General features: G+C 42.9%; 1 protein-coding gene and 2 long non-coding RNA genes across 3 annotated transcripts in view; 1 reads left to right on the top strand and 2 right to left on the bottom strand.

Moving 5' to 3' along the window:
• Nucleotides 1-8,633: 8,633 nt before the first annotated feature.
• LOC117747460 lies at nt 8,634-10,351 on the bottom strand. The gene is made up of 3 exons (XR_004611398.1): nt 10,241-10,351; nt 9,702-9,761; nt 8,634-9,307 (listed from the first exon to the last, which is right to left on the bottom strand). It is a non-coding gene; the product is annotated as an uncharacterized LOC117747460 (long non-coding RNA).
• Nucleotides 10,335-12,576, top strand: LOC117747462. Its single transcript, XR_004611399.1, has 3 exons — nt 10,335-10,398; nt 10,753-10,907; nt 12,445-12,576. It is a non-coding gene; the product is annotated as an uncharacterized LOC117747462 (long non-coding RNA).
• A 650-nt stretch (nt 12,577-13,226) lies between these two features.
• LOC117748161 overlaps nt 13,227-23,416 on the bottom strand; it is a 10,537-nt gene continuing 347 nt past the window's right edge. The window contains exons 2-8 of the mRNA XM_034557796.1: nt 22,730-23,156; nt 21,997-22,617; nt 17,557-17,772; nt 17,197-17,425; nt 14,998-15,416; nt 14,243-14,895; nt 13,227-13,845 (exon numbers count right to left, since the gene is read on the bottom strand). Of these exons, the coding sequence (XP_034413687.1) occupies nt 14,264-14,895; nt 14,998-15,416; nt 17,197-17,425; nt 17,557-17,772; nt 21,997-22,617; nt 22,730-23,138 (2,526 nt within the window). The 5' untranslated portion in view covers nt 23,139-23,156 and the 3' untranslated portion in view covers nt 13,227-13,845; nt 14,243-14,263. The remainder of the gene's footprint in view (nt 13,846-14,242; nt 14,896-14,997; nt 15,417-17,196; nt 17,426-17,556; nt 17,773-21,996; nt 22,618-22,729; nt 23,157-23,416) is intronic.

The raw sequence follows: 23,416 nt of genomic DNA, 5'->3' as shown, positions 1-23,416 counted from the left end.
GTCGTTTGGGACCATAAAAAGAAGAAAGTGTAGCTTTTGAGCAGTAAAGTGATTAAAGCACCAGGTATTCATGAAAATGTCATACAACTTCTAATCTTTGTGTTCTGAGACACTTTCTTGAAGAAAATCAAGAAACTATATATTCTTTAAGAAAATCCACTTTTGGCCTCTGTACAGGCTGAAAAGTCGTTTGGGACCATAAAAAGAAGGACATCTAGATTTTGGGCATTAAAGTGATGAAAGCATCAGGTTTTCATGAAAATGTCATGAAACGTGTAAGTCTTGTGTTATGAGACACTTTCTTGAAGAAAATCAAGAAACTATCTATTCTTTAAGAAAATCCACGTTTGTCCTCTGTTCAGGTTGAAAAGTCGTTTGGGACCATAAAAAGACGGACATCTAGATTTTGAGCAGTAAAGTGATGAAAGCATCAGGTATTCATGAAAATGCCATGAAACTTGTAAGTCTTGTGTTCTGAGACTCTTTCTTGAAGAAATTCAAGAAAGTATCTATTCTTTAAGAAAATCCACGTTTGGCCTCTAAAAAGGCTGAAAAGTCGTTTGGGACCATAAAAAGAAGGACATCTAGATTTTGGGCATTAAAGTGATGAAAGCATCAGGTATTCATGAAAATGTCATGAAACGTGTAAGTCTTGTGTTATGAGACACTTTCTTGAAGAAAATCAAGAAACTATATATTCTTTAAGACGATCCACTTTTGGCCTCTGTACAGGCTAAAAAGTCGTTTGGGAGCATAAAAAGAAGGACATGTAGCTTTTGGGCAGTACAGTCATGAAAGCACCAGGTATTCAAGAAAATGTCATAAAACTTGTAAGTCTTGTGTTCTGAGACACTTTCTTGAAGAAAATCAAGAAACTATGTATTCTTAAAGAAAATCCACGTTTGTCCTCTGTTCAGGTTGAAAAGTCGTTTGGGACCATAAAACGAAGGACATCTAGATTTTGGGCAGTAAAGTGATGAAAGCATCAGGTATTCATGAAAATGCCATGAAACTTGTAAGTCTTGTGTTCTGAGACTCTTTCTTGAAGAAATTCAAGAAAGTATGTATTCTTTAAGAAAATCCACTTTTGGCCTCTTTACAGGCTGAAAAGTCGTTTGGGACCATAAAAAGAAGAAACTGTAGCTTTTGAGCAGTAAAGTGATAAAAGCACCAGGTATTCATGAAAATGTCATACAACTTCTAATCCTTGTCTTCTGAGACTCTTTCTTGAAGAAATTCAAGAATCTATGTATTCTTTAAGAAAATCCACGTTTGGCCTCTGTACAGGTTGAAAAGTCGTTTGGGACCCTAAAAAGAAGGACATCTAGATTTTGGACAGTAAAGTGATAAAAGCATCAGGTATTCATGAAAATGTCATGAAGCTTGTAAGTCTTGTGTTCTGAGACACTTTCTTGAAGAAAATCAAGAAACTCTGTATTCTTTAAGAAAATCCACTTTTGGCCTTTGTACAGGCTGAAAAGTCGTTTCGGACCATAAAAAGAAGAAACTGTAGCTTTTGAGCAGTAAAGTGATAAAAGCACCAGGTATTCATGAAAATGTTATAAAACTTCTAATCCTTGTGTTCTGAGACTCTTTCTTGAAGAAATTCAAGAATCTATGTATTCTTTAAGAAAATCCACGTTTGGCCTCTGTACAGATTGAAAAGTCGTTTGGGACCATAAAAAGAAGGACATCTAGATTTTGGGCTGTAAAGTGATGAAAGCATCAGGTATTCATGAAAATGCCATACAACTTCTAATCCTTGTGTTCTGAGACACTTTCTTGAAGAAATTCAAGAATCTATGTATTCTTTAAGAAAATCCACTTTTGGCCTCTGTACAGGCTGAAAAGTCGTTTGGGACCATAAAAAGAAGAAAGTGTAGCTTTTGAGCAGTAAAGTGATAAAAGCACCAGGTATTCATGAAAATGTCATACAACTTCTAATCCTTGTGTTCTGAGACACTTTCTTGAAGAAAATCAAGAAACTATATATTCTTTAAGAAAATCCACTTTTGGCCTCTGTACAGGCTGAAAAGTCGTTTGGGACCATAAAAAGAAGGACATGTAGATTTTGGGCAGTAAAGTGATAAAAGCACCAGGTATTCATGAAAATGCCATACAACTTCTAATCCTTGTGTTCTGAGACACTTTCTTGAAGAAATTCAAGAATCTATGTATTCTTTAAGAAAATCCACTTTTGGCCTCTGTACAGGCTAAAAAGTCGTTTGGGACCATAAAAAGAAGAAAATGTAGCTTTTGGGCAGTAAAGTGATGAAAGCATCAGGTTTTCATGAAAATGTCATGAAACTTGTAAGTCTTGTGTTCTGAGACTCTTTCTTGAAGAAATTCAAGAATCTATGTATTCTTTAAGAAAATCCACGTTTGGCCTCTGTACAGGCTGAAAAGTCGTTTGGGACCATAAAAAGAAGGACATGTAGCTTTTGGGCAGTAAAGTGATGAAAGCACCAGGTATTCATGAAAATGCCATACAACTTCTAATCCTTGTGTTCTGAGACACTTTCTTGAAGAAATTCAAGAATCTATGTATTCTTTAAGAAAATCCACTTTTGGCCTCTGTACAGGCTGAAAAGTCGTTTGGGACCATAAAAAGAAGAAAGTGTAGCTTTTGAGCAGTAAAGTGATTAAAGCACCAGGTATTCATGAAAATGTCATACAACTTCTAATCTTTGTGTTCTGAGACACTTTCTTGAAGAAAATCAAGAAACTATATATTCTTTAAGAAAATCCACTTTTGGCCTCTGTACAGGCTGAAAAGTCGTTTGGGACCATAAAAAGAAGGACATCTAGATTTTGGGCATTAAAGTGATGAAAGCATCAGGTTTTCATGAAAATGTCATGAAACGTGTAAGTCTTGTGTTATGAGACACTTTCTTGAAGAAAATCAAGAAACTATCTATTCTTTAAGAAAATCCACGTTTGTCCTCTGTTCAGGTTGAAAAGTCGTTTGGGACCATAAAAAGACGGACATCTAGATTTTGAGCAGTAAAGTGATGAAAGCATCAGGTATTCATGAAAATGCCATGAAACTTGTAAGTCTTGTGTTCTGAGACTCTTTCTTGAAGAAATTCAAGAAAGTATCTATTCTTTAAGAAAATCCACGTTTGGCCTCTAAAAAGGCTGAAAAGTCGTTTGGGACCATAAAAAGAAGGACATCTAGATTTTGGGCATTAAAGTGATGAAAGCATCAGGTATTCATGAAAATGTCATGAAACGTGTAAGTCTTGTGTTATGAGACACTTTCTTGAAGAAAATCAAGAAACTATATATTCTTTAAGACGATCCACTTTTGGCCTCTGTACAGGCTAAAAAGTCGTTTGGGAGCATAAAAAGAAGGACATGTAGCTTTTGGGCAGTACAGTCATGAAAGCACCAGGTATTCAAGAAAATGTCATAAAACTTGTAAGTCTTGTGTTCTGAGACACTTTCTTGAAGAAAATCAAGAAACTATGTATTCTTAAAGAAAATCCACGTTTGTCCTCTGTTCAGGTTGAAAAGTCGTTTGGGACCATAAAACGAAGGACATCTAGATTTTGGGCAGTAAAGTGATGAAAGCATCAGGTATTCATGAAAATGCCATGAAACTTGTAAGTCTTGTGTTCTGAGACTCTTTCTTGAAGAAATTCAAGAAAGTATGTATTCTTTAAGAAAATCCACTTTTGGCCTCTTTACAGGCTGAAAAGTCGTTTGGGACCATAAAAAGAAGAAACTGTAGCTTTTGAGCAGTAAAGTGATAAAAGCACCAGGTATTCATGAAAATGTCATACAACTTCTAATCCTTGTCTTCTGAGACTCTTTCTTGAAGAAATTCAAGAATCTATGTATTCTTTAAGAAAATCCACGTTTGGCCTCTGTACAGGTTGAAAAGTCGTTTGGGACCCTAAAAAGAAGGACATCTAGATTTTGGACAGTAAAGTGATAAAAGCATCAGGTATTCATGAAAATGTCATGAAGCTTGTAAGTCTTGTGTTCTGAGACACTTTCTTGAAGAAAATCAAGAAACTCTGTATTCTTTAAGAAAATCCACTTTTGGCCTTTGTACAGGCTGAAAAGTCGTTTCGGACCATAAAAAGAAGAAACTGTAGCTTTTGAGCAGTAAAGTGATAAAAGCACCAGGTATTCATGAAAATGTCATACAACTTCTAATCCTTGTGTTCTGAGACACTTTCTTGAAGAAAATCAAGAAACTATATATTCTTTAAGAAAATCCACTTTTGGCCTCTGTACAGGCTGAAAAGTCGTTTGGGACCATAAAAAGAAGGACATCTAGATTTTGGGCAGTAAAGTGATGAAAGCACCAGGTATTCATGAAAATGTCATGAAACTTGTAAGTCTTGTGTTCTGAGACACTTTCTTGAAGAAAATCAAGAAAGTATGTATTCTTTAAGAAAATCCACTTTTGGCCTGTGTACAGGCTGAAAAGTCGTTTCGGACCATAAAAAGAAGAAAATGTAGCTTTTGAGCAGTAAAGTGATAAAAGCACCAGGTATTCATGAAAATGTCATACAACTTCTAATCCTTGTGTTCTGAGACACTTTCTTGAAGAAATTCAAGAATCTATGTATTCTTTAAGAAAATCCACTTTTGGCCTCTGTACAGGCTGAAAAGTCGTTTGGGACCATAAAAAGAAGAAAATGTAGCTTTTGGGCAGTAAAGTGATGAAAGCATCAGGTATTCATGAAAATGTCATGAAACTTGTAAGTCTTGTGTTCTGAGACACTTTCTTGAAGAAAATCAGGAAACTATCTATTCTTTAAGAAAATCCACTTTTGGCCTCTGTACAGGCTGAAAAGTCGTTTGGGACCATAAAAAGAAGGACATCTAGATTTTGGGCATTAAAGTGATGAAAGCATCAGGTATTCATGAAAATGTCATGAAACGTGTAAGTCTTGTGTTATGAGACACTTTCTTGAAGAAAATCAAGAAAGTATGTATTCTTAAAGAAAATCCACTTTTGGCCTCATATGGTGTCTTTGTCTGCGTCTGTGTGTAGTGTCTGTGTATGGTGTTTGCGTATGGTGTCTGGGTATGGTCGCTGTGTGTAGTATCTGAGTATAGTGTCTGTGTCTGTGTATAGGGTCTGTGTGTAGTGTCTGGATGTAGTGTCTGCTAATAGTGTCTGTGTGTAGTGTCTGCGTATAGTGTCTGCTAATAGTGTCTGTTTGTAGTGTCTGCGTATAGTTTCTGCATATAGTGTCTTCTTATAGTGTCTGTGTATAGTGTCTCTGAGTAGTGTCTGTGTATGGTCTCTTTCTGTATAGTGTATGTGTATAGTGTCTGTGTATAATTCTGTTTATTTTATTTGTTAGTGTATGTGTCTGTGTATAGTGTCTTCGTATGTTGTCTGCGTATGGTGTCTGTGTGTAGTGTCTGAGTATAGTGTATGTGTATAGTGTTTGTGTATGGTGTCTACGTATGATGTCTGCTAATAGTGTCTGTGTATAATGTCTGCTAATAGTGTCTGTGTATAGTGTCTGCGTATAGTGTCTTTGTATAGTGTCTGCGTATAGTCTGCTTATCGTATTTGTATGTAGTGTCTGCGTACAGTCTGCGTATCGTGTTTGTGTGTAGTGTCTGTGTGTAGCGTCTGCATAGTGTCTGCGTGTAGTGTCTGCGTATAGTGTCTGCGTACAGTCTGTGTATCGTGTTTGCGTGTAGTGTCTGCATAGAGTGTCTGTGTATAGTGTATGTGTCCGCGTATGTGTCTGTGTTTAGCGTCACCCAGATATTCAAATGATATTTCATATATAGTGGCGAGTGAGGACAGTACTTCAAATGAAGAGGTCACAGAGCTTTGTTAAACAGGAAATTGGTGTCTATGCAGACATGCAGACTTATTGAGATTTCTGTTTTGGCACAACTCGGGGGGGGTGGGGGGAGGGGGAAACCAAACTGGACCCAAATGCAGAGAAAGCATGCAGAAAATCAGTTCAGGTGTTTAATAAAAATAGATCGATAGGCTTACTGGGATGTACAGGAATCTTGAGGTGTAGGAACACATCAAAACTTGGAAACAAGTCCCTACAGGCAAACAAACCCAACAAGACAGACTCTAGATAGCACAGCTGTGACGCTCAGGTCACCAGGGCCAACTGACAACCAGTGTGTGGAAAAGGGCCGGGTCATAAGCTGAAGGTCTGATGAGGTGAGTGGGAACAGGCGTATAGGTGAGAGGGGACGTCATGGGACCAGGACTGGCAAGAGAGTCATCTAGTGGATAGTCTGAGGATGCCAGGAGCTGGAGACCGGGACAGTAAGCCAGTATGGGCAAAACGACCAACCCACTAGAAAGTCTCTGACCTCCCTCTAACGTCTAGATAGTTGAAGTGGTTCGTCATCTTACACCAGAAACTGGAGGTTCTTAGGGTTAGGATACCAACTTTATTAAGCTCTCTGTGTTGCCAGCTCTGAGTAATTCAACAGACTTAACAGGTGTTGTGAAGGATTTTAAAGTGAATGCGTTGTGGGACGGGGAGCCAGTGGAGGTTCTGGAGGACGGAGGTGATGTGGTCACGGGAGCAGGTGTGAGTGAGCAAACGTGCGGCGGAGTTCTGGATGTACTGGAGTTTATTGAGGATTTTGGATGGTGAGCTGTAAAGAATGCTATTGCAGTAATCTAGTCTGGAAGTAATGAAAGAGTGGATCAGAATCTCGGCAGTGGAGGAGGAGAGTGACGGCCGGAGGCTTGCCGAGGGGAAGCAGGTAAAGGATGAATAGGAGGGGACCAAGCACCGAACCCTGGGGGACGCCTTGGGACAAAGGGGCAGGGGAGGAGGTGCAGTTCTTGATGTTGATGAACTGTTGACGGTCAGTGAGGTAAGATCTGAGCCAGGAGAGGGGAGTGCCGGTGATATTAATGGTGGATTCAAGGCGGGAGAGGAGGATAGAGTGGTTAACAATGTCGAAGGCGAGTGAGGTCGAGAAGGATGAGGATGTTGAGGTGGCCGGAGTCTGAAGAGAGGAGGAGATCATTGGTAACTTTCAGGAGGACTGTTTCAGTGCTGTGTTGTGGGCGGAAACCAGATTGGAATGGTTTGTACAGGTTATTGGAGGTGAGGTGGGTTTTCAGCTGTGAGGTGACAGCACGTTCCAGTATTTTTGACAGAAGAGGGAGATTGGAGATGGGCCGGAAATTAGACATGTCATCAGGGTTGAGTCCAGGTTTCTTGAGGATGGGGGTGATGGCAGCCAGTTTGAGTATTTGGGGAATTGAACCGGAGCTGAGGGAGGAGTTGATGATGCGTATGATGAGTGAGGAGATCGCTGGGAAACAGTCTTTAACAAATGTGGATGGGATGGGGTCCAGAACACAGGTGGTGCTTTTCATTCTGACCATGAAATCGAATGACTGCGTTGGGGACACAGGGGAGAACTGAGACAAGAACTGGGAGGTACAGGGGGGGGGGGGGGGGGGCAGGTGGGGTGGTGGGAGAGGCAGGGAAGGTGGTCAGGTTGCTGTAAATGTTGTCGATTTTGTTTTGGAAATATGACAGGAAGGCGTTGCACTTGTTAACTGTGAAGGAAGTGGAGATGTTGTCGCTGGGTTTCAGGAGTTTGTTGATGGTGGAGAAGAGAGGTCCTGGGGTTGGTGGAGCCAGAGTGTATGAGGTGTGAGTAGTAGGTCATCCGGGCTGTAGGGAGGGCATGTTTGTAATCCTAAAGGTGGTCTGTGTAGGCTTGGTGATGGACTGTTAAAAGGTTTTCTTGTAAAGTCTTTCAAGCTGGCGCTTACGGGATTTCATTTTATGGAGTTCAGGAGTATACCATTTTTGTTTTAACAGGAGCCAGGTGATCCAAACAGGAGGAGAGTGTGTTGTTATAATAGTTGGAGAGGTCGAAGGGGTTATCAGACGGTGGGGGAGGGGAGGCAGAGAGAGCTGAGGGGGAGATGGATTTTAGGTTTCTGAATGAGATGCTGCGTTTCTTTTGGGATGGGGGTGAAGGTTTCAATGTCCATGGTAATTGCCATGTGATCAGAGATGTTGAGGTTGAAGCTGGAGAGGTGGTGTATTGTGAGCGCAATGGAGCAGACCAAGTTCAGGGTGTGACCACGGCTGTGAGTGGGGAAGTTGATGTGTTGTGTGAAGTTGAAGCATTGCAGTAATTCCAGGAATTCTATGACCGGTTTGGAGTTGGTGTCGTTGATGTGGAAATTAAAATCCCCCAGGAGGAGAACAGAGGGTGAGATGGCACATAACTGAGTCAAAAAAATCAGGTTTGGTTTGGGTGGGCGCTAGATAAGGGCAGTGACCAGGGGAGTGGGACCAGAGAGTTTGAATATGAGGGGCCCCGCCCCCTCCTCTCTACCTCCTTCTGTTTCATGGATTGGAGTTCCATTCATACATTGTCATATTCATGTAATGTGTTTATGTAACTTTGTAAATGCTGTTCATTCTGTACACATGACATCTATTGCTTCTGTCCATCCGGGGAGAGGGATCCTCCTCTGTTGCTCTCCTGAAGGTTTCTTCCCTTTTTTCCCTGTGAAAGGTTATTTTGGGGGAGTTTTTCCTGATTCAATGTGAGGTCCTGGGATAGGGATGTCGTATGTGTACAGATTGTAAAGCCCTCTGAGGCAAATTTGTAATTTGTGATATTGGGCTATACAAAATAAACTGAATTGAATTGAATTGAATGAGCAGCAGGAATGGAAATGGTGGTTGTTTTAATGTCCTTTCTATAAACAGCAGCAACACCCCCTCCCCGCCCCTCAGGACGAGGTTAGTCAGCATAGGTGAATCCAGGGGGTGTGGTCTGATTGAGTGAGAAGTAATCCAGGGGTTTGTGCCAGGTTTCAGTGAGACAGAGGAAGTCCAGGTTATTGTCTGTTATGAATTCACTGAGGATGTGACTTTTATTGTTAAGTGAGCGGGTGTTGAACAGAGCCAGCTTCAGGTGACTTTGCGTGGGGATGGGTAGTGCGGACCGAGGGAAAGGACGGAGATTGGCTAGATTCACGTGTTGTCTGTTGTGATGACGTAAGGCGGAAGTGCGAGCGGACCAGAGGGAAGGGATGGAGTTTGGGGACGTGAAGTTGTAGAAAAACATGCGACCTGAGCCTCTGTGTGGAGGATGGCATCTGTGGACAAGTCCAGTTTGTTTGAGGGTGTCCATCCATTACAACATCCGGAGTATAGCGGCGGCATGGTCCGGTGGTGGAGCTCTAGAGTGAAGCTAGCGTTAGCTTGCGACCAAGAACCGGGTGTCCAGGGAAGGAGAAGCGGTGTGTGGCAGATTTTGCAAATTGGGGGCCCAAGGCGAAGGTATGTATGGGGCCCCCCCATCCGATCTTTAAAAGAGAACGAAAAAAGATTTTATCAACTGAATCACCATTCAGTCGGTAAAATCTTTTTTCGGATGGGGCAGGTAAAGCAGGTAAAGGCAGGTAAAGCTAATCTACAGGAAAGTAAAGGTTGGAGAGGAGAAAAAAAAACCTTCCTCTTTAAACCCTGCATACACTTCTTTACTCCAAAATGAAGATGGAAAGCAGATAACACACAAAGTGTAGCACTACACAAACTAATAGTCACGATGGAACCGAACAGAGAATAAAGTTTCAGATAACACCTGTCTTTGCCAAAATGCCAGGAAAACCAGCACTGTTTATTGTGTGTGTGTGTGTGAGAGAGTGAGTGAGTGAGAGATTGTTCTCCACGTCACACGCTTCTGACAAAGAGTCCTACTTGTTGACATTTTCTTATAGGTCTTCACACCAACATGATGCGCAGATGTAGGAGCTGTACCTGTAAAATAATAATGATAGTAATAAAAAACAGTCACCAACTAACAATATGGTCTATGAACAAAATGAGCTTCTTTCTTCTATCGTGAAGTGAGAAGATAACAAAAAACAGCAGTCCATCATTGGGATTAAGAAATATGATTTTTTTGTATTGTTAAATGATTACCTTCTCTCTTTTGTGTCTGTCCCTTCCTTTCTCTCCCTCATGTTTCTCTTCCTCCGTATGCCTGTTTTTACCCTTTCTCTCCCTTGTCTTTCTTTCTCTTCCTCTCCTCCTTTTTCTGTTCTTCTCCTGTTCTTTATGACTGTGTTAGAGTGCTGCGTGTTCCATCTGCTTTTGTCTGTCCCTTACTCTCGTCCTCCCTCTCTTCCTCCTCATGCATTTGTGTTGTCTTTCTCATCATGTTCATACCAATCTTACTCTAGTTCTGCTAATAGCCCTGGGCAAGGGCTATTAGCAGAACTAGGCAGTTGACTCACCAAAGCCCCATCATCGACATCATCGTTGTCAACGTCGTCAATAACACTGTGGGTGACGTCGTTATCCTCACCTAGCGCCACTTCACAGCTAGCTGCTGCTGTAGTGGCGTGTTCAACGCTGTGGACGTTCCTGCCTGTATCCCCAGTAGCCGTAAAAAGTGTGTCATCTTTGGCAGCGTTTCTAAATATTTATCGGCGTCTTTTCCTTTTTTTCTTTTAATTGAGCCGCTTGGATAACTTCGTTTCATTTTTGCTTTTATTCTTGTCTTCTGAATCGTCTCTGTGTAATTTCCAGTCCTCCTGTCACTGTGTTTATCTTTCGCGCCGCGCACCGTTACGGACTAGTCCATTTCATGGTGAAAGTAGGGGGTGTAGGGGACGACAGATAACCATGAACTGGACATTTTAACTACTACTTCAACGTTTCAACCTATTTCTTAAGAATATGAATACAATTGACCATGCTTTTGAAGCGTTCATGATGATAAGGGCCTTTTTCTTTTCTTTTTTAGGTTGGTTGGGGGCCCCCTACTACGACCACTGGTAGGGGGCCCCAGGCAGCCGCCTACCTATGCCTCTATGTTAAGACCGCCTATATGTGAGCCCCAGGAATATCCACAGGAGAATTTGCATCTGCTGGAAGTACATCCGCGTCTCCTTCCCGGAGGTAGTTGTCTCGAACCATTAATTGCTGCTGCAGTGTATGCGTGTATGTAAGACCTCCAAATGCATTACGAGTAACACCTTTTTAATAACTGTTGCCAATTACTATAACTGTCGGATCAAGCCGGATTAAGGAAAATATCCAAAATACACGTTTTTATTTTACTACTTTGTTTATATGTGTCTGTAGATTTCTCCTAAATTCACCAACAGTTAGCGTTAGATAATCCATCTTTTGAATGTTTAAACATACATTCTAAGAAAACTACAAACAAATTGTCTTATGAAATAAACATGGAAAGTTGTATGGTGATGTCTATTACGTAGATGCATATAGACAATACATATAACGTTTTTTTTATGAAAATGTGTTATTTCCTTCCTCTGAGAAACAAATCTCCATGGAGCATTTACATAACTCATTTCATTCTATATTCTGAAAGTTTTTGCAGGGGGGTTCAGACTGAATATAATTCAGTCTGATTTCAACAGCATTTTATTTCTACAAATATGGCGACATTATTATTATTTTTTTAAAGGCCCATGCCATTGTATTTCTGATGCATGAAGTGATGAAAAGATTAAAAACCGTTGACTAATATGTCAACAACATGAAACTAGAAAGCAGAACCTGGCTGTCTCACCTTCATAGTACGGCTCAGGCACATATTTTAGAAGATAATGCATCATTCACATACATGTCAACATAACATTTTCAGAAAACTAGTAATACAACAAAATGATTCTCTTAGTGTAAGTTATGAACTGAAGTTCCATGTTGGTATATATGCGTTTACCCTATTCTCCCTCAAATGTTTGATTGTCAGGTGACAAACCTCACAACACGACAACAGCACTCCATAAACGTCATTTATTCCAGTTTGTGGATAGTCTCATGAGGTAAATTAATAAAGCCACATATTAATACTCGTATGTAGAATAAACTACTGTTTAGATACTGAATAGATATTTCTATGAAAGGCCTGTCTTCAGTCTGTCGACTAAAAAGAAAATGAATGATACTTTAATAGCTGTCGAAAGTTTCGGCATCTGTTTCAGGGTGAGTAAGTGATATAACTATGAGTATAATGGGCCTGGGCTAGTATTGTACAATTAAATGTTAATCAGTGCCATCCACCCTCCAGGTCTACTGTGACCCTGCTTTCAACTTAATATATGTATGCTGAAATACCATTGTGAATACACCCTCATGCAAAATGTTTGTGGTCCAAATAATAAACTGTGTTTAAACAGGTAAGTCTTTTCTAAAAAAAAAAAATCACCAGTAACGCAATGTATTACAGCAGCAACAAGATGCCAACCAGGAAACCGGGCAGTACTTAGTGAACAGGGACACTGTGCTGTGATTGAAACATTTTATTCATTCAGGTCAACTTCCAAAACAGCAAATCAATGCAAAGAACTGTAAATATGTCATACATTGAAGTTTGGTGTAAAATCAATGTATAGAATAATTTCATTGCATCTTTAATTGATATGTTTAACAGTTTATAAATGTATGTACTTCTTTTTTTCCCCAGGTCTGTTCAGTCACTCTTAGGAGCCAAACCAAGCGACCCGGACTGCTTCTCTTTAACGGTCAAATTTGAGAAACCAGTCTTCAAAGCCATAGTCTGCATTCCACTTCCTGGCAATGCCTAGAAAATGACTAATTAACGGACGTGTTTTTTAAATTTATTTATTTATATATATATATATATATATATATATATATATATAATTTTTTTAAACGTAGTCCTGTTTCCAGCGGCAAACACTGGCTATAAAGAGATGTACACAGCTTAGTGGGTAGTTGAGTGTCAACTATGACTAACTACAATGGGTAAATATGAGCGTGTGCCAGCTGTAGTACTTTGTGCTTCAGTAGTCCTGAAGGCCCTGGACTTACCTGGTCACTCTGAAGGTCTCCAGCAGCCTTTGATGTCATCTCACCCCAGAATCAAGATAAGCTAGTCCCAGTTATGCCAGGTCACCTGGTGGAGAATGGCAGGAGTGTGATGCGCCCTCTTCACCTAAACCCTAATGTGAAGTCTCACTTGGCACTAAAAGGGGAAACGTTAAGCAGGTACACTGGGGAATGAGGCGAGCTGCAGCATTCCAGACAAGACCATGAGAGAGATTTCTTGAAGCAACGGAACGATTTCGTTTGTTTGTTTTACGGGATAGCACAAATAAACGAATAGTGATTTTATATAGCCGATTATCTTTTCGAAGCTGTTTAGAATGTTCGAAGCAATGCAAGCGGTTACAAGGAGGGTTTGGTTTTTTTTTTTAGCGCTCGGCATGAGTTTGGGCACATCTGTGAACAACATTACTGCACAAATCCGTTTATTAAAAACAAGTTCGACAATGGACAGGTACATGTGAACGCTTTGCGATAACCGTCCTATGAATAATTACGTTCTACATTTGTCAAACCCATACGTCTTAGCAGTTCGAAGTTTCACAGCAACGCCACATGGCGGTTTGGTTTTCGAAGGGAAAGCGGAACATTATGGAACCAACGTGCAGATTTAATTTAATACCATTATTTAGTTCAGTTAAATCTACAGTCACAAGTATCGCCTAGAATGCTACTGGAAGGATCAGCGTCCTACGGTCACACACAACATCAGAACACTACTTTTTCCAAACGGAAATGTACAAAATAAAAAAAAAAAATCGCCTAATTCAGACGTTAAGCATATAAAAAAAAAAATACTATAGCACAATGACAAACTAAAACAATCAGAGGGGGGGGGGGAGGAAACGAGTAAAAACTGTCCAAAATTAATAAAAACAAAAAACAGACGTGGACGTCGGTAATTCGGTTTCCTCCTGTGAGCATCGCAGTGGAACGCAACGCGCTCAGCCACAGACAGGGAGAGGATAGTGTCACGTGCATCAGGAGGCGGCGAGCGGCGACGCAGTTGACGACGATCCTGAAAAAAGAGCAAATGACAAACATGAACTGTCTGCAACTGTTGATACAAAGCACGTTGTTCCATCTGAATTATCTGCATGTGGAGTTCTGTATCGAGTCTCGTTCAGAGATCCTAGGCTTCGGCTTACGATGTATTTCTCGGAGTATGCCACTCATATACTTTTTAGATTTGTATACATTTTTTGCTGAATTACAGGGGAGTGCACAGACGTGCATTGGCAGCGCATTAACAACTTGTTGAAGAGCACTTCGGACGCATGCTTTTTCAAACCTTGTTTTCTCCCCACAACAGCTGGAGCGGACAGGACAACTGACAAGCTGCCTCTGCCTTTACAGGGACGAATGTCAGTTTCAGAGAAGATGTGAACATCAGTCTACCTCAGACCTATTCTCACCTTTACATGCCCGGGCCTTGCTTAATAAGCGTAGCGTGCAGGTGGTGGCGGAGGCAGCCGTTCTGCGTAGGGGTCCCTGGCGCGTGGAACTCCGTATGCCGGGACCCGGGAAACCGGAGAGAGTCGGGAGCGCTCATAGGAGTAGCCGTTATTAGCGGGGGGCATTGGCGCAGTGGGCGCCCTCCGTAGGGGACTGCGTTCTCGGGCGTAGTACGAGGACGGCGGGGGTGGCAGGGGACGACGCTCATACGGATCAAGCGACGAGGGCATAAGACGGTCTCGGACAACGGCTGAGGGGGGAGGTGGAGGAGGAGGGGCACCGGCACGTTGGTCTTCGTAGGCGGCCATGCCGTACGGACGGGCTCTGTACTTTTCATAGTAATCTACCACGCCATATCTTTCCCTGTCACCCTCATAGGGACGTTCAGGATAAACTGCTCGTCTAGGGGGAGGTGGTGGCAGAGGAGGGGCGGGGTAACCTGGGGGCATATGGCCGAGACGGCCTCTCATGTAGCTGGGTGGGGGAGGCTCATGCCTCTCTCCTGGGTAGCGAGGGGGCCAATAGCCACCCCTGTCTGGAGGAGGGGGGGGGTAGTCTTCCCGTTCATCTTGTCTGGGACGGCTCTTAGAAATCTGGACATGGATGCGTTTGCCTAAATACAAACAAAAATACAGATAAAAAGGGAAAAATGGTTTAATAAGGTAAAGGATCATAACCACAGCTTTACTTAGTTTACTTCATGATCCTTTCGTACCTTGAAATTCAGTATTGTCCAGTCCCTTAATGGCATCCATGGCCTCGTCGGAGTTGGACATGTGTACAAAAGCAAAATTCTTAACAATAGCGCACTCTGTGACTGAGCCGTACTCTTCGAAAAGAGCACGGAGCTCGTCATCAACACCCTTTTCTACGTTAGCTACATGCAGTTTGATGGAGCCCTGGTTCTTCCCGTGGCTGGCCTCCACGTTGATTGGTGTACCGTGAAGCTTGTAGAGGTGCAAAGTCTTAATGGCTTTGGTGGCGGCCTTGCGGTCGTCCATGTGGATGAAGGCGTAGTTCTTGATGATGGCACATTCTGTGACCGTGCCGTGCTCATTAAAGAGAGCCTTGATTTCCTCCTGGTCCGCCTCACGTGGCAGGTTTCCCACAAAAATCTTTACCATTGTTAGAGATCTGTTTCAGAGCAAATGAGAGAACATTGAACGTGAAGGGATGGGGAGAGAGAAAAAAAACATGTAAATACACATTGCACCCACAACCTTTGAACATTCAGCGTTATGGTAAACAATTTACAGTTAACTATCACTATATATTTGTTTCTGATACTAGTATCGTGTGAATTAAACGGGCCTGTTCAAAATGGCGGACGTCAGTTTCACTGACGCTGCAGGTAACTAGCCTTAATTTACAGATGAAGTTATCTACCGTGAATTTATGACATTTGAAACGTCTCTTTTATCTGTATTAATATAATCCTAGCGTGTGGAATTCCAAAACTAAGTATAATTCCTGGTCTTAGTGAAGCCACTCAGCTCGTGCTAGCTTTTAGCTTGGCAGTGCTAACACAAAGCACCGCTGTCCACACGAGCGCAGCCGAATAGCGGTGAGCTGAGTAACACGTATTCAAACGTTGGGATGTGTTGCGGGATTTATTTTATTGCAACGAATTGTATATATCAATACACATGCGTGTGCATTTAAGTTTACCTTTATATCGGGGGTCCCGACAAAAAATTCAAACCGCTTTCGAGAGATTTCCTTAAACCGAGTCTACTTCCGCTTATCTTTTCTCCGCTTTGCCTTATCCTGCCTGACAGCGATGAGGAACGACCCGCCCTACTCGGCCTCCGATTGGCGAGAACTCGATGCCTTCGTCGGCTGGATTGGGTGGGTTTAACGTCGAGGCGGTCAGGTTCAGGGTAAATACATCCCCATAATGTCTTCGCCTGTTTCGTTGTATTAATGCAGATCACAGCCAAACCTTAACAACACCGCCACCCATTGTCTTTTCATGGATAATGTCAATACAAGTTGAACTACTGTAGCTGCCTGGTTTTATGCTATGGATACCGTGTTTTAACACATAGTCTACCCTCACTGTATGGCTATATGTCACATATGAGTCTCCCTAATATACTGTATGCATTAGAAAGTTAAAAACGAGTCCGAATTACCAAATACATGTTGTTCATAATTCACTCATTGTCTCGTACTTTGTAGGTTGTTAGACTCTGTGCAGGAGAGGCCAGCTCATGGTAACTCCTCCTGGAAGATATGCAGCATCCAATATACCTGAGGTATGCACTGTTTAAACTCTTACCAATAACACCACGTTCATTAATGCCATACATTGTCTCCTGCCTCCTGTTCCGGAGTAGCCTCTTGTGCAAGTACAGTTATTTATTTAGTTAGAAATAACTTCTGCTAATCAACCGTCCTGTTTTAATATCTAACTGTAGTTTTATAGCAGCGCTATAGTTCCCGCTATGGTATCAACTGAAACGGTGCTGTCTTCCTTTCTGTTTCAATTGATGTCATTGGGGAATTTTTTTGTTGTAATGCTACGTTCAAGCACCGGTCTAATATGTTGGACAACGGCAATGTTTGTGATTAGTGCGCTCAAAAAACGAGCATTGTAATCAACGATTAGCCTATTAAACAACAGAGAATGACAACATGTGCATAATTTCCCAGAAGGCATCTGCACATTAACTCATTCTTCTAGTCTGAACAGTCACCGTTTGAAATTGTTAATTGTTGGTAGTTTAAGATAATATAATATATATATAATATACTGTATATAATATAATATAATAAACTATTTTGACTGCCTTCCCCACCGCCCTGGTTAATTACTATAATGATGCACTCTCCTCCTGTCTTGATGTTGTCGCCCCCAAAAAATCCAAACTCGTCTCCTTCACCCACTCTGCCCCCTGATACACTGACCAACTTCGCCACCTCAAAGTGCAAGGCCGTCAACTGGAACGTTTTGCCAATAAAACTGGACTCACTGTTCACCTTGATGCCTTCAAACTCCATCAACAACATTATAAAGATGCCCTCAACACCGCTCGCTCCTCTCACTACTCCTCCATCATCCAATCTGACTCCAGCAACCCCAAAACGCTTTTCTCCACTATCAACAAACTCCTCAAGCCCATGGACACCATCTCCACCTCCTTCACCACCAGCAAATGCAACTCATTTCTATCCTTTTTCAGCGACAAAATCATCACAATTCACAACCAGCTGGCTGCCCCTTCCCCCTCTACTACCACCCTCCCCAGACCTCAACATGATTCTCCCTTACTTCCAATCCATTCACTCTCATCCTTCGGTTTAATCACTGAAACGGACCTCTCCTCCATAATCTCCAGCATGAAGACCACCACCTGTGCCCTTGACCCCTTCCCCTCTTCCTTAGTCAAGGCCTGCCTCCCCTCACTCTCCCCTCTCATCACAAACACCATCAACTCCACACTGTCCTCTGGTTCCCCCTCCCAACTCAAGCTTGCTGCTGTCACCCCTGTGCTGAAAAAACCTGGTATTGACCCTGACATCCCATCCTCTCACGTCTCCAGTACTCCCTTGGCATAACTAGCACTGCCCTTTCCTGGTCTTTCAGACCGAGATCAATTTATTGCCATAAACAACTGTACATCCTCAACCTTCCCAGTCACCCACGGTGTCCCCCAAGGTTCTGTGCTTGGTCCCCTCATTTACATCCTTCCCCTTGGACAAATCATCCATAGTCATGTTCTTGACTTCCACTATTACGCTGACGACACCCAACTTTACTTCTCCCCCAAGACCGTCACCCACTCCACTCTCACTACCTGTCTCACTGATATAAAATTATGGATGCAACAGAACTTTCTGAAACTCAATTGCAATAAATCTGAAATACTCATCATTGGCCGTAACTCCCTTACCCGCTCAGCCCAGGCCTTCTCTCTCAATATTGATGGCTCCATCGTCACCCCCTCCACCCAGGTCCGCAACCTCGGTATCATCCTTGACCCCACCCTCTCTTTCTTACTCCACACCAACCACATCACCAAAACTGCCTTCTTTCATCTCAGGAACATTGCACGCCTCCGGCCCACCCTTTATTTATATAGCACCTTTTAAAAACAGGGTTTACAAAGTGCTCTATATAGAAGCAATATAGGAGTCCATGCCATATAGGCATGGTCTCCTTTGCCTCCTGTATTCATCACCTCCTGTTGCGTAGGACCGATGAACACATCACCCCATCACCCCGGTCATACGCAACCTTCACTGGCTTCCAGTCAAATTCAGGATAGACTTTAAAATACTACTCACCGCCTACAAAGTCTTAAACAACATGGCCCCTTCCTACCTTTCAGAGCTCCTCCCCCTCCAAGCCCCAACCGTTGCCTCAGGTCCGCCGGTGCAAACACTCTGAAGACCATCAGGACCAAGCGCCGGACCTGGGGTGACAGGGCCTTCTCAGCTGCTGCACCCCCCCCTCTGGAACACCCTCCCCATTCACATCAGTCATGCGCCCACCCTATCATCATTCAACCAAGCCCTCAAAACCCACCTCTTCAAACTCGCGTTTACCTGCTAACCCCTGCACTCTACCCTCCACTACATGACTCATTCCTCTGAGCTTCTCAAGTTTTCTTCTTTTTTTACCTGAAATGTTCTGTTTGTTTGCTCTTTGTCTTTCTATTTAGTTGTGTTATGTATGTCTATGCCTTATGTAAAGCGTCTTTTTGAAAAGGGCTATATAAATTCAATGTAGTATTATTATTATTATTAATAAAAGACAATTCACGACTAATCAAATTAATTTAAATGAATTGTCTGTTATCAGTGAACTGGTTGATCGTTTTTCTGCACTTACTTTTTCGCCTATGACCTATGGAGTGAATTGTTTCAAATGTCTCACTGGTGAAACATGATTGAGTTGAGCCGGTGGTCCACATAAATTGCAGTTATGCAGTGTGTCAGTGTTTTCAACAATTGGTCCCCCCCGGATTAACACTTGAATGCAGCATTGCGCTGGTTCTTGTGAGTGCCGAAACTCAGAAGACAGCAGTTTGAAAACCAAAAGAGCAGAAGGGGAAAGTACCATCAGTTAGTCTCCTCGGGTAGGTGTCATCTGGCACCCACACCATGCTTTGACTCCTGGAAGGAGTCAAAGCATCACCTCAACACTAAGGTAAGACACGTGCATCTATAACAGCAGCAGCAGATCATGTGTTACTTTACTTTAGTTTGGACTGATACAATACGTCATCTCACAGGATTCCGAAATAGTTTTTCTTTCGTCCCCGCAGCTTTCCCCCACCAACGGTCAATCTTTCCTCTGCTGATTTCATCAGGAGCTTTTTTTTTTTTAAATCAGGATGGACATTGTGCAATCATGTGATTAAAAAACAAACAACCAGTTACCACAATCTAATATGCAGAGTGCTGTTTGTACTATCCCTGTGTCAGTAGATCAAAAGTATATATTAAAGGGAAAGAATAACCGTGTCACTCAATTCTTTAAAGAAAGGAAAAGCAAATTGTCTGAATAAAACAAGTCAACGGGTTTATTTACTCAGGTTTGAACTTTTCATATTAAAAAAAAAACCTCACCATGTATAACACTTGTTATCCATAAAAAACAAAAGACACTTTATACAAAACAAACATTTGTATGCAATTGCCTTCATACTGCAACACAACATACAGTTTTAGGATCATAGTTTATAGACAATATAAAAGATTGCCGTTTGTCTTGTCGTGCAATGAATTCCAGGACTAATATGGTTTAGCCACATCTCATTTCTATCAGGTCGGTCCAAGGGAGAGGTCATCAACTGCAAAGAATAAGATGACAGTGCAGGCTTTCAGAGGACTGGACATTCCCTCCAGATCCACCAAACTTTCACTGAGGTTCCAAAATCCATTTCCTGTAAACAAAACAAAACCAGAAGACACTTTCACAGAGGCTACTCCGGCACAGGAGGCAGGAGACAATGTATGGCATTAGAACGTGGTGTTATTGGTAAGAGTTTAAACAGTGCATACCTCTGGTCTACTGGATGCCGCATGTCTTCCAGGAGGACTTACCATGAGCTGGCCTCTCCTGCACAGAGTCTAACAACCTACAAAGAGCAAAAACACTAAGAAATACCAACACTGCATGCAATTTGTGGTACATATAGCCGAGAAGAAAGACAACAGACTAATGTGTAGTGTGAAATCGGCAGGAAATTAAAGATGCAAACAAAAGACTAGAGAATAATTGTTCGCAAGACGACAGAAACATGAGCTGCGCAAAGCTCAGTTGATTTTGGTTCCGGTTCGAGAGAAAAAAAAAAAAAGCAGCACTGATTGCTTGACACAAGGTAGGCAACGGATAGCAGAGGACGGCGTGGGGCAGCAGGTGGAGAATCAAAATCGACAACTCGAGAAAGTAGCGATGGATTTGACCTTTCGTCAACGTCAGGGGAACAGCTGCTATAGCATTTTTGGATCCCCGCCCCCCTCACTTTGAGTCATACACTCAAGTGAATGTGGTGAGCGGTGACTAGATGTCAATGGAGAGCAATCCGGGTTCACAAACAGATCTATAGTCTCGCTGGAGTTGACCGGGCCGAAAACATCACCCACCATGTGTCAAGAGGATGAACTCTGAAGGGGGTGAAGCGTGAAGCGATTTAACGACTGGGTATTACGAAGTATATCTGAACTGGTGAATGGCGGCTACCTGCCAAGTCAGACACCAAAAACAAATGGCCTACCCCAACGAGGAAGAATTTCACAGTTAAAACTGAGTTTTTGGTTTGATTTGTTTATTAAAAACCCTTCAAATGAAAAGCAACTTGTAAAGTAAATAAAAATCATACATAATGGTGCTATAGATTCTATTTTCGCAAGAAAAGATATCACAAAGTTTAAAAAGAACAAAACCACACTGGAACTTTGGACCTGTCATGCCTCTTCACTGAATAATTTATTTACTTATTTTGATTTTGTGATCAACCTTGGCCCGAGCACAATAATTTTGCCCACAAAGACTAATTTAATTTTTTTTATATATATATATATATATATATATATATATATATATATATATATATATAAATAAAATGACATTCCTTGTTGTGAAATGGTCAGTTTCCCCAGAGGCCAAATCTATTTAGAATAATTGAAAAGCATGGGAATTAGGGCCGTTAACAGGACTGCGTCTCGTTGAAATACACCTAGCATCCGATTCTTCACAACACTTTTTGAACAGTAAAACAAGCAAGAGGAACAGAAGAAGCATGAACAGCTCAGAGAAATACGTGAACTGTAGACATGGAATCATGTTTTAAAGTATGGGGCGGTCTGCAATACAGTATCTTCCAGTAAGTCTCAGGCGAACGCAACGCAATCCGCCATAGACGAGGGGGATGTATAGCGCCACGTACATCAGCAGAGGACGACGACGATCTTGTCATATTCTAAACCTGGAAAGAGAGCACACCACACATGTCAAGGAGCGGGTTTAGTCAGGAGTCGCGCAAGACTGATCTTTGATGCTAAAGCAACAATTTATTAGGAATTAAGCGCTCTGGCTGATGGTGATGGGTTCAAATTTGATTCTATTGCAACTTAGGAATGCAGCTAATCGAATTAATTTAGGCACACGTTTAGATACGTCATCAGGCCTACTTCTTATTAATGTAATTCATCATGTCAGAAACCATCCACTCTCCGTTCTCACCTTGAGTTACTCTCTAATAGCCTGCGTATCGTGGTGGCGGCGGTGGTGGGGCCCCCTCTGAGTAGGGGTCCCTGGGCCGGGGAGCTGCATACATCGGAGCCGCATACATCGGAGCCCTGGACAGCGGGGAGAGCCGGGACCGCTCGTAGGGGTACCCGTTACCAGCCGACATCGCAGGCGGCGGAGGGGCTCGTCTGATAGGGCTGCGGTCCCTAGCCATGTATGCGGGCGGAGCGGGCGGGGCACGCTCGTATGGGTTGGGGCCCCCCATTCCGAGGCGTTCCCTAACCAGTGCCGATGGAGGAGGCGGAGGAGGAGGGTTGTTGCCGGAGCGCCTGTCATCAAACCCTGCGCTGTAAGGACGGGCTCTGTATTTCTCGTAGTAGTCGACCATCCCATAGGCATCTCGCTCACCGTAGCCACGGTCGGGATACGGCGCCCGTCTCGGGGGAGGGGGCGGCGGAGGCAGCGGCGGAGGTGCGTAAGCGGACATGCGCTCTCTGAAGGGAGGCTCGGGTCGCTCCCCTGGGAAGCGTGGAGGATAATAGCCCCCTCTGTTTGGCGGAGGCGGATAGTCCTCCTCCTCATCGGGCCCCCCCCTGGGTCTGCTTTTTGAGACCTGAACATGTATGCGCTTTCCTGAGAGAGAAAAGCAATGTCCCTCAGATCTAGAAAGGCAGACAACGAACAATATGGACCCCCCTCCCTCCCAATCCGTTCATTCATGGAGTAGAATATCAAATCGACCTACCTTGAAAGTCTGTGTTGTCCAGGCCCTTTATGGCGTCCATGGCCTCGTCACAATTGGCCATGTGTATGAAGGCAAAGTTCTTGACAATAGAGCACTCCTTGACTGAGCCGTACTCTTCGAACAGCTCACGGAGCTCATTGTCGAAGCCCTTCTCCACATTGGCTATGTGGAGCTTCACAGGGCCCGGGTTCTTCCCTCTGCTGGGCTCCACATTGATGGGCCGGCCGTCCAGCTTGAAGAGATGGAGCTCACGGATGGCCTTGGTGGCCGACTTCCGGTCGTCCATGTGGACAAAAGCATAGTTCTTAAACTTGGCGCTCTCCGTCACCGTGCCAAACGGTGTAAACAAAGCTTCGACGTCTTCCTTCCCAGTGTTCTGGGACAGGTTCCCGATGAAAATCTTGACCATGTCTGCTCCAGTGTACTTCTGTAAAAGGGATAAACCGAATGAAACAAAACAGCAACGTAACGTCAGTAGGATAAAGTAACCGGCGAGAGGGCGAATGGTCGATCCATAACATCATAACCAGGAAATAGACAGCGTGTAATCGAGACGACTGCAGGAGGCTACCCGGGGAAAACAATAAACGAGAATAACCTTTGTCCTTATCAAATTGGAAACTTTGCCACGGCTTTAAATACAGCTAACGTATTAAAAAAATACATTTCCGTGTTCGCAATACCTGG

The sequence above is a fragment of the Cyclopterus lumpus genome, chromosome 18 (assembly GCF_009769545.1).
Source record: "Cyclopterus lumpus isolate fCycLum1 chromosome 18, fCycLum1.pri, whole genome shotgun sequence".
In the NCBI taxonomy this organism is placed as follows: Eukaryota; Metazoa; Chordata; class Actinopteri; order Perciformes; family Cyclopteridae; genus Cyclopterus; species Cyclopterus lumpus.
The sequence above is the reverse complement of the archived record's forward strand: the minus strand, read 5'-3'. Positions and strand labels throughout refer to the sequence as shown.